This window comes from Chelonoidis abingdonii, chromosome 7 (assembly GCF_003597395.2).
Source record: "Chelonoidis abingdonii isolate Lonesome George chromosome 7, CheloAbing_2.0, whole genome shotgun sequence".
Classification (NCBI taxonomy): domain Eukaryota; kingdom Metazoa; phylum Chordata; order Testudines; family Testudinidae; genus Chelonoidis; species Chelonoidis abingdonii.
The window spans coordinates 38975024-38983635 of NC_133775.1; the positions used below are offsets into that span (position 1 = coordinate 38975024).

General features: G+C 40.0%; 2 protein-coding genes across 2 annotated transcripts in view; one reads left to right on the forward strand and one right to left on the reverse strand.

The window, feature by feature from the left end:
- Positions 1–8612, forward strand: part of MFSD14A (major facilitator superfamily domain containing 14A) — a 187379-nt gene that overhangs the window by 44669 nt on the left and 134098 nt on the right. The window lies entirely within an intron of this gene.
- The window catches only part of SASS6 (SAS-6 centriolar assembly protein), a 30772-nt gene that overhangs the window by 20596 nt on the left and 1564 nt on the right, over positions 1–8612 (reverse strand). The window contains exons 2-6 of the mRNA XM_032804937.2: positions 6618–6678; positions 4967–5046; positions 3859–3963; positions 3039–3210; positions 212–289 (exon numbers count right to left, since the gene is read on the reverse strand). Coding sequence (XP_032660828.1) covers positions 212–289; positions 3039–3210; positions 3859–3963; positions 4967–5046; positions 6618–6678 — 496 coding nt within the window. The remainder of the gene's footprint in view (positions 1–211; positions 290–3038; positions 3211–3858; positions 3964–4966; positions 5047–6617; positions 6679–8612) is intronic.

Below are 8612 nucleotides of genomic sequence, written 5' to 3' on the forward strand. Positions count from 1 at the left end.
AATGCTCCCTAGGCCACAAAATTCAAAATAAATGCACAGATATAAGATTAGATACAAAATAAGAACAGATAATATTTTACCAAGTGGTCTATAAACTGGACCCTACTGAAATTCTGCAATTTGTAGTATATCTTTACATGTGGTTGGATATACAGAAAATTCAGAAGACTGAACACTTATACCAAAGGCAAGAAGGCCTAACATCAATTACCTGCTGTGTGTAGCTCAGCTGTCTGGTAAGGTCATCTTCAGTTTTTTTAAGCTTTTGTTCCAATAACGACTTTTCTTCCTACATATAATTGACATTTAAAAACATTTAGCATCCATATTCCATTATTTCTACATGTAAAGTCCAAAAATACATGTCCATTATGCTAACAACAAATTCTTATCAAGATACATATTATTTAGTATTTAGGCTATTTCATGAATCCTAAAGTCAAAACCGTTTTTCCATTGTAAAAATGTAATTCAGTACAAATGCAGACAAATCTGAATCAAGTTTGTTTTCCTTAAAATTTCCCTAAGAAATCAGGATTTTTCCACTTTAAACTATTGTTTGAAAAGGAGTTGCATTAACACCTAGATCAGGGGTTGGGAACCTTTGGCACACAGCTCCCTAGGGTAAGCACCCTGGCAGGCCGGGCCAGTTTGTTTACCTGCTGTGTCCCCAGGTTCGGCCAATCACGGCTCCCACTGGCTGCGGTTCGCAGTCCCAGGCCAATGGGGGCTGCAGGAAGCGGCATGGGTTGAGGAATGTGCTGACTGCGGCCAGTTGGAGCCGCGATCAGCCAAACCTGCGGACGTGGCAGGTAAACAAACTGACCAGCCCACCAGAGCGCTTACCCTGACAAGCCACATGCCAAAGGTTGCCGACCCCTGACCTAGATGATGAGGGGTTCTCAAACTGGGGGTCGTGAGATTATTATAGGAGTGTTGCAAGCTGCCAGCCCCCATGCATGCTGGGGCTCCAGCTGCCACCCCAAGCCCTTCAGATCTGGGTGAATAGAGAGCAGCAGCCACTGGCCAGGTGCCCAGCTCTGAAGGCAGCACTGACCCCAGCAACAGCGCAGAAGTAGGGGAGGGAAGGGAAGGGTATGGCAGGGTCTTCACAGCCTGAAATATTTTCAAAGGGGGTCCCAGCAAAAGAATTTGATAACCCTGAACAATGTTCCCTCTAATTTTTTATATCCATGTGCGGAATTAATTTTATGTGCACCACTACAGAGGTGATATGTGGTGGGGGCGAGGGGTTCGGAATGTGGGAGGAAGGCCAGGGCAGAGGGTTGAGGTGCGGGCGGGTAAGGGTTCTGGCCGAGGGTGCAGGCTCTGGGGTGGGGCCTGGGATGAGGGGTTTGAAGAGGATGGGCTCAGGGCTATGGCAGAGTGCGAGAGACTGAGGGATCTGGCTGGGGGTGTGGGCTCTCAGGGAGACTGAGGATGAGGGATTTGGGGCTGGGGCTGGGGCATGCAGCAGGGAGAGGTGGCTCTCCTCCAGCCCTCTCCCCACCAGCAGCAGCTCCAAGACCAGGGCTGGAGGAGAGCCACCTCTCCCTGCTGCATGCCTGCATGGCCCTTGATAGCCTGCTGCAAAGCTGCACCGCTTAGAGGGAACTTAGACCCTAACCTAGAGTTTAAGGGGAAAAATCTTTGTGAACCTTTTCTTTTAAAAACAGTTTGTTACAGAGGCAGTTTACATTTACATTGCACTAAAATAAAAAGGAGACAAAAATTATGTGTGAAGAAATTAGTGAGATGTGGACTGCAGGCTGAGGATTTTTCAAACTCTGAGATCATTGTTCATTTCAAAACATTATTTAAACCTGATATGCTACCAAGCACATCAATTTCACATCCCAATCTATAAATAGCAAACGAAACCATATTGAATTAAAGAAGGCTCTGTACTTACACATGGGTATGCATATGCAGATCCAATAGCAGGATCGAAATCCATAACTTTACAGTATTTTACTCTTGCATTTGTACAGCGGGTCAGCACAAAGCCAGGAAGCAACCGATACTGAGAGGCTCAATTAACGCAACAATTGCATTGCCACATTCATCACATATCTAAAATGTCTAATTTCTGCCAATTCAGATGACCAGATTTTGTTTTAAATTAAGGCCATTATTAATTGCACTTAACTCAAGAGATTAACGCAAAACAAATTAACTAGATTTAAAAAATAGTAGCAATTAACCGACATTTTAATCTCCCTGTTAACAAAATACCAATTTAAATTTATTATAAATATTTTTGAATGTTTTTCTACATTTTCAAATATATCGATGTCAATTATAACAGAATACAAAGTGTACAGTGCTCACTATTTTATTTTTACAAATATTTGCACTGTAAAAAAATAGTATTTTTCAATTCACCTCATAAGTACAGTAGTGCTATCTATCATGATATTTTTTTTCATAACTGCACTCAAAAACAAAACATTCTTATTCAGCCAAATAAGTTTGCTTACATTTACGGGAGATAAAGCTGCCTGCTTCTTATTTACAATGTCACCTGAAAGTAGGAACAGGCATTCGCATGGCACTATTGTAGCTGGCATTGCAAGGTATTTATGTACCAGAGACGCTAAACATTCATATGCCACTTCATGCTTTGACTTGTAGATTGCAGATATTTGTAATCAAAAATAAAAAAGTGATCACTGTATACTTTGTATTGTGTTGCAACTGAAACCAATATATTTGAAAACAGAGAAAAAATCCCAAAATATTCATAATAATTTAAATTGGTATTCTATTGTTTAGTGTGATTAATGGTGACTTTTTTAATCTCAAATTGCGATTTTTTTAATAATTTGATAGCTCTGTTTTAAATACACGCGCCTTTGATATTTTTATTCTTAGAGAGAGAGTGTATTGATTTAATTACAATATATACCTATATAACTATTTGCAAAGCCACAACATGAACTGAAATTAACCAAAACAAAAATTAAAATAAAACCCACAACATTAAGTGTTTGGAGGATTAGGACCTAATTACAGATATTACAAATCTATAATCTTACCTTAATACATTTCAAGCAGATTGCTAAAAACTTCTTTATTTCAGCATCATTTCCTGGCAGAAATTTTAGTGAGAGATGTGTAAGATGTTTAAATGGATTTGTCTCCACTACATTTAAAAAAGCAGGTGTGTGATCTAAAACAGATGCTGAAGAAACTAATTGCAGCAAAAACCTTAAAAAAACACAAATGAAAAAGAACCACATTTAGTACATAACATATCTTTGTTTACAAAACTATCTGTAAATTTCAGGGGTTTTTTTCCACTTTATAAAATCATCATCATTAAGGCACTTATCACACAACTGGATCTGTATAGTTCCAGAAGCTCTACCTGCTTGGATTCAGTTGCAGGATCAGGGCCTAAATCTTTACCAAATTAATGTTATGTTAATATAAAAGAGAATCCGATACTACAACAGTATCTTCACATAAATATCATATAATGCTAGCACCAAAAAGATTCCTGTATGCATAATAAATAAATACAGCCAGTGAATATGTATGAATATGCTTTTTCTGAGATTTTATAAAAGTGAGTCACTCATGTTATATTTGAAATTGCAAATAAAAAGACCTCTAAAGATGCATGCACTTTAAAAGAACTTTGTAAAAATAAACACACTGGATAAGGGGTAACATTTTCAAAGGCACTGAAGTGAAAATTCTCATTTTCAAAAGTGACTTAGGCACCTGAAGCCTAAGTCCCATTGACTTTCCTTGTTCTTATTTTGCTTCTTGGAGTGCTTGGATTATTGTGTGTGTGTTTTGTTTAAGAATTTTTTTAAAAAGTTAGTAATGCAGTACCAAAATATTATTTACCTTGGGGTATCTTTGTTTTGTTCCTGAATACACTGTTGAAGTAGATCTACAAATCTTTGTGGAAAAGCAGAGAAATCTACCAAAAGACCCTGCTGGCATTTTAAACTATATAAAGAAAGAGGGGAAATACAAGTTACATTCCTATCAAATATTTTTGTTTGCACTAAATATTTTACTGATTAATTCATTAAAAGTTTAACACCTATCATTTCAATTTTTAATCCAGAGTAGAAAAGAAACACTGTCAAATAGCTAATCACAATCACAAGAGGTGTGGTATTTTAATTTTGAATGTTTTGCAAATTAGCTTTCACTAAACAAAATTATGTGGGAACAAATATGTCTCTTTCAAATTAAAATCTTCTTTGAGCACACTATATTGTATAGGATTAACAATTACTTGGATACACGTACTAAATAGGGGACTTAACAATGCAAATTCTTTGAGGCAGGAACTTTCTTTTCCTGTGTGTATGTACATTAAGCCTAGCATAATGGAACAGATATGATTGTGACCGCTCAAAACTACTATAATACAAATAAGTTTGGGGTTTTATTTCTCCTTTTTAACTGCCACTACATATTGATCAGAGATTTTCATTGAGCTGTCCACACTGAGGTCTTTTTCCAGAGTGATTACTATTAAATTGAGACCCAACAATGTGATGATCCAAAATATATCTTTAATTGAATGGCCCTATTCTATGAACCCTTGCTCCTAGAAATAATCCTTTTGAGAGTATTCCAACTGAAATCCTTGCAAAATGTTCCCAAACACCCAGAAAAGGTTTTAGATGTACAAAAATAGGAGGCAGTGTAGTCTAGTGGTTATGGTACTGGACTGAAACTTAGGAAACCAGGGTTCCATCATTGCCCTGGATGACTTTGGACAAGTCACTTCACCTCTCTATGCTTCAGTTTTCCCATCTATACATGGAGGAGAATGCTTAGTGCTTTACTGAAGAAAATAGTATCAATCTATGGCAGAAAAATGCAATAAGAGCCAAGTTCTATTTCACTGTCAAGCAGAACTTTTTTAAATTAAATATCCATTTCTTATTACCATTTCTTAATGTTTCATAAGAAGCACATTAACTTGACATCTTACCTTTGAAAATCTTCCTCAGATATAACCAGGTTATAAAGGAAAAAGGGGTCAGTATCATCAGTCAACTGCACAACTAAGTCCTAAAAATAAACATTTTTAAATATTATTTTAAACATTATAAACTAGTTATATTAATATACTCAGGCAGTACCCAAAAATGTTTTAACTTTCTACAGCAAATAAGACTCCTGTGACCACTAATAAGAGGAAAAAAGAACATTAGTTATATTGCATTTTAGAACAATTTCTATTTTAAATATTACAAAAGAGAAAAAAACTACCTCCCACAAAGAGATTATATTCTTAAAGCAAAGCCGTGTTAACTTTCAACAGCGAAGATTTCCAAAACAAAGGTATTTACTGGACTATATTTGACTGTTCCAAGTACAAATGATAAAAATGGACTGCATTAAAAACAGAACAGAAACCAATGAATGGTAACTGCAGAAAGGCCAACAAGCCTGCTAGCATTAGAGAACTCACAGGCCTGAGGGAGAGGGTTAAGGTTAAACCAGTGGTTCTCAACCTTTATTCTTTTGCGGACCACTAAAAAATTTCAAATGGTGGTGGGGACCTCTGAAAATTTTGAGTGGAGGTGCGGATTCCTTTGGAAATCTATTGTCTATGCATATAGAAGAATTCTGTTCAGTCAGTTTTCGGTCTAAGTCTTTCATGGACCTCTTAGACATAGTCTGCAGACCCCTAGGAGTCTGCAGACCACAGGCTGAGAACCACTGCTTTAAACCACCATTGCATCCTCAATTTTGGGCTGTTTGCACCCCAGAATAAGTTACATAGCCCTGGGGGCGGGTCTCTAAAATATGGCAGCTTGTCCCACATTCCTACATGCAGCAGTACAATCCAGACTCTCCAAAGCATGCTGCAGCTTTACCACCTACACAAGGACCTGCAAGACAGCCCTCAGAAGACAGCCTGTGACTGCTGTCTTCCTCAGTTCCTGCACTGTGAGAATTCTCCCCCACTTAGGACCAGGGCTTTTAAAGTCCCTTTATGCTGGGTAAAAAGGCCACAACAATGTAAAGGGCTAGAAAAAGGGTGAGTCTCACCTGAGATTATTTTTTTTTTAGCACATCCCAGATGTTTAGAAATAACATTATGAGGCCTTTTCTTGCAATAGGCAGAATGATGCTGTGATGATGGGCTACACGTTCAAAATATCTAACACAGCTATCTATAAAATTACAATGTATTACATTCACCATATCATGAAGAAGTGCTTCTTTTAATTAAATAGGAAAGGGAATTGTGTGACATTCAGACAACATCTTCAAAATCAACAGTTTAGAATTCTAAATTAAGAATTAAAAGTCAAACATAATGAAGATGGGTCACTGCTGGAAAAAAAACAACCTCTGTTGCTAGCCATGGGCTCTCTAAACTGTTGTGGTTATCACACCTCAAATACATCATATGTTACAAAAGTGTAAAACTGAGATAAAGGGCTAATAAGGCAAAGAAAAAAACATAACCAAACACGTGCCAACAAACCTGAATACTAATAAAACAAGATTTTTTAAGACCCTAACCTGCTAAATGACAAATGTAGTAAAACTTCATGTTGCTTTCTCTTTACATATCGGTAAGAAGATATTTAAAATACTTAAGGAACAGCAAAGAAAACACCACACACCTTTTTATGAACAGGATTAGATGTTGATTGTAGCTCAATCCTTACTCGAACATTTATCCTCCTATGTAAAAAATATCCAACTGTAAAGTACTATTATCAAATCAAGAACTTGTTCCTCAAACAATTATTTAAATAAAGATATGGAGCTTAAAAGGAAAATTTAGATCAAATGTCAAGAAACCATTCCTAACAATGAGGAGTAAAAGACTAGAATACCATCCCAAGTGAAATACTGGAAGCAGTTTAATTATTATAGTTGGAGCTGGTAGCAACATCTATAATTAAGGTTACCCAATACTTCACATTATAACACCCTGGTTTTAGTTACTTATAACTTTACCTGACTTTAAGGATTCAGGCTGAAATTTCCCATGCCAGACACTTGCCTAAAGACTGATTTTATTTATTTATTTTATAGTTTTAACAAAAATGTAGCAGCCATTTTCAAGTATGTGATTGGGGGAAAGTATATTGTTTTGCTCATATTAAAAAAATTCTTACACCAATCGCATTGAGAAGTTTGTGTGCCCATGTTTTGGAGCAAGGGCTTGAAATTTGACAGGGATGTACCTTTTGCCATACCTATGAAAAACTACCCCAAATTGATCAAGTTATAAGCCTCTGAAAAATTTCAATTTGTACATGCTCAACAGAGACTCGTTAGAGTCTCCAAAATTGCTATACATGATGAGCTGGACTTTCTTTGCAATTTCTGTGGGTCCCAGGGGTGACAAGCACAAGAACAGAGAGGAGGAAGACTCAGGTGTTCCCAGTGCTCCCTATACTGGTGCCCAGGCAGCATGGAGAAGGACACTGCCTCACTCAGATGCAGAGGGGACTAGAGCTGGACCACGGTGGGGCAGTGGAAGTAATAGTCTGGGACAAAGAGCTGTTAGGGTTGCCAACTTTCTAATCACACAAAACTGAACACCCTTACCCTGCCCCTGCCCCACCATCACTCGTTCCATCCCCCTTCCCTCTCTCACTTGCTCTCTCCCACCCTCACACACTTTCACCAGTCTGGGGCAGGGGGGTGGGGTGCAGGAGGGGGTGAGTGGTCTGGCTGGGGTGAAGGCTCTGGGGGTAGGGCCAGGGATGAGTGGTTTGGGGTGCAGGAGGGGGCTCTGGCCAAGGGGTTTGGGATGTGGGAGGAGGCTCAGGATTGGGGTTCAGGAGAGGGTGTGATCTCCATCTGGGGGTGTGATGTAGGCTCAGGGCAGTGGTTTGGGTGCAGGAGGGTGGTGTGAGGGCTCTGGGAAGGAGTGTGGGTGTGGGAGGGGGCGAGGGGTATGGGCTCCAGCTGGGCAGCACATACCCCAGGTGGCTCCCAGAATCGGCCAGCATGTCTGGCTCCTAGGCAGAGGCGCAGCCAGACAACTATACACACTCCCCCCGCCCCAAGGTGCCGCTCCTGGAGCTCCCCTTGGCCATGGTTCACAGCCAATAGGAGCTGCGGAGCCAGCACTCAGGGCATGGGCAGTGCATGGAGCCCCATGGCTGCCCCTGCACCTAGGAGCTGGACAAGCCTGTGTGGTTTCTGGAAGCAGCCAAGTCAGGACAGAAAGGGAGCCTGCCTTAGCACCGCTGGACTTTTAATGTCCCAGTCAGCGATGCTGACCAGAGCTGCCAGCGTCCCTTTTCAACCAAAAGTTTCAATCAGAAATCAGACACCTGACAACCTAGGAGCTAGGAATACTTGAGGAGAGGGGAACCTGAGATTAGAGGAGGTCCTTGGAGGAATGTGAGTTTGGGACAAGGAGCCTGGTGGGAGACTGGCATGAGGACTCCAGGTAGGGAGATTGGGAGCCAAAATAGGGGAAAGACTGGGACTGGCTAGGAGTTGGAGAAGGAGAGAAAGCTCAGGAGCTACAGTAGCGAGGATAGGGCAGGAAGACAAGCCAGGGACATAGGCAGAAGGGTCTATGACCACTAGAATATACTCTTCTCTGGAACCTGGATGGAATTCAAGATGCCCGAGTCTCAGCATTCTTCTGC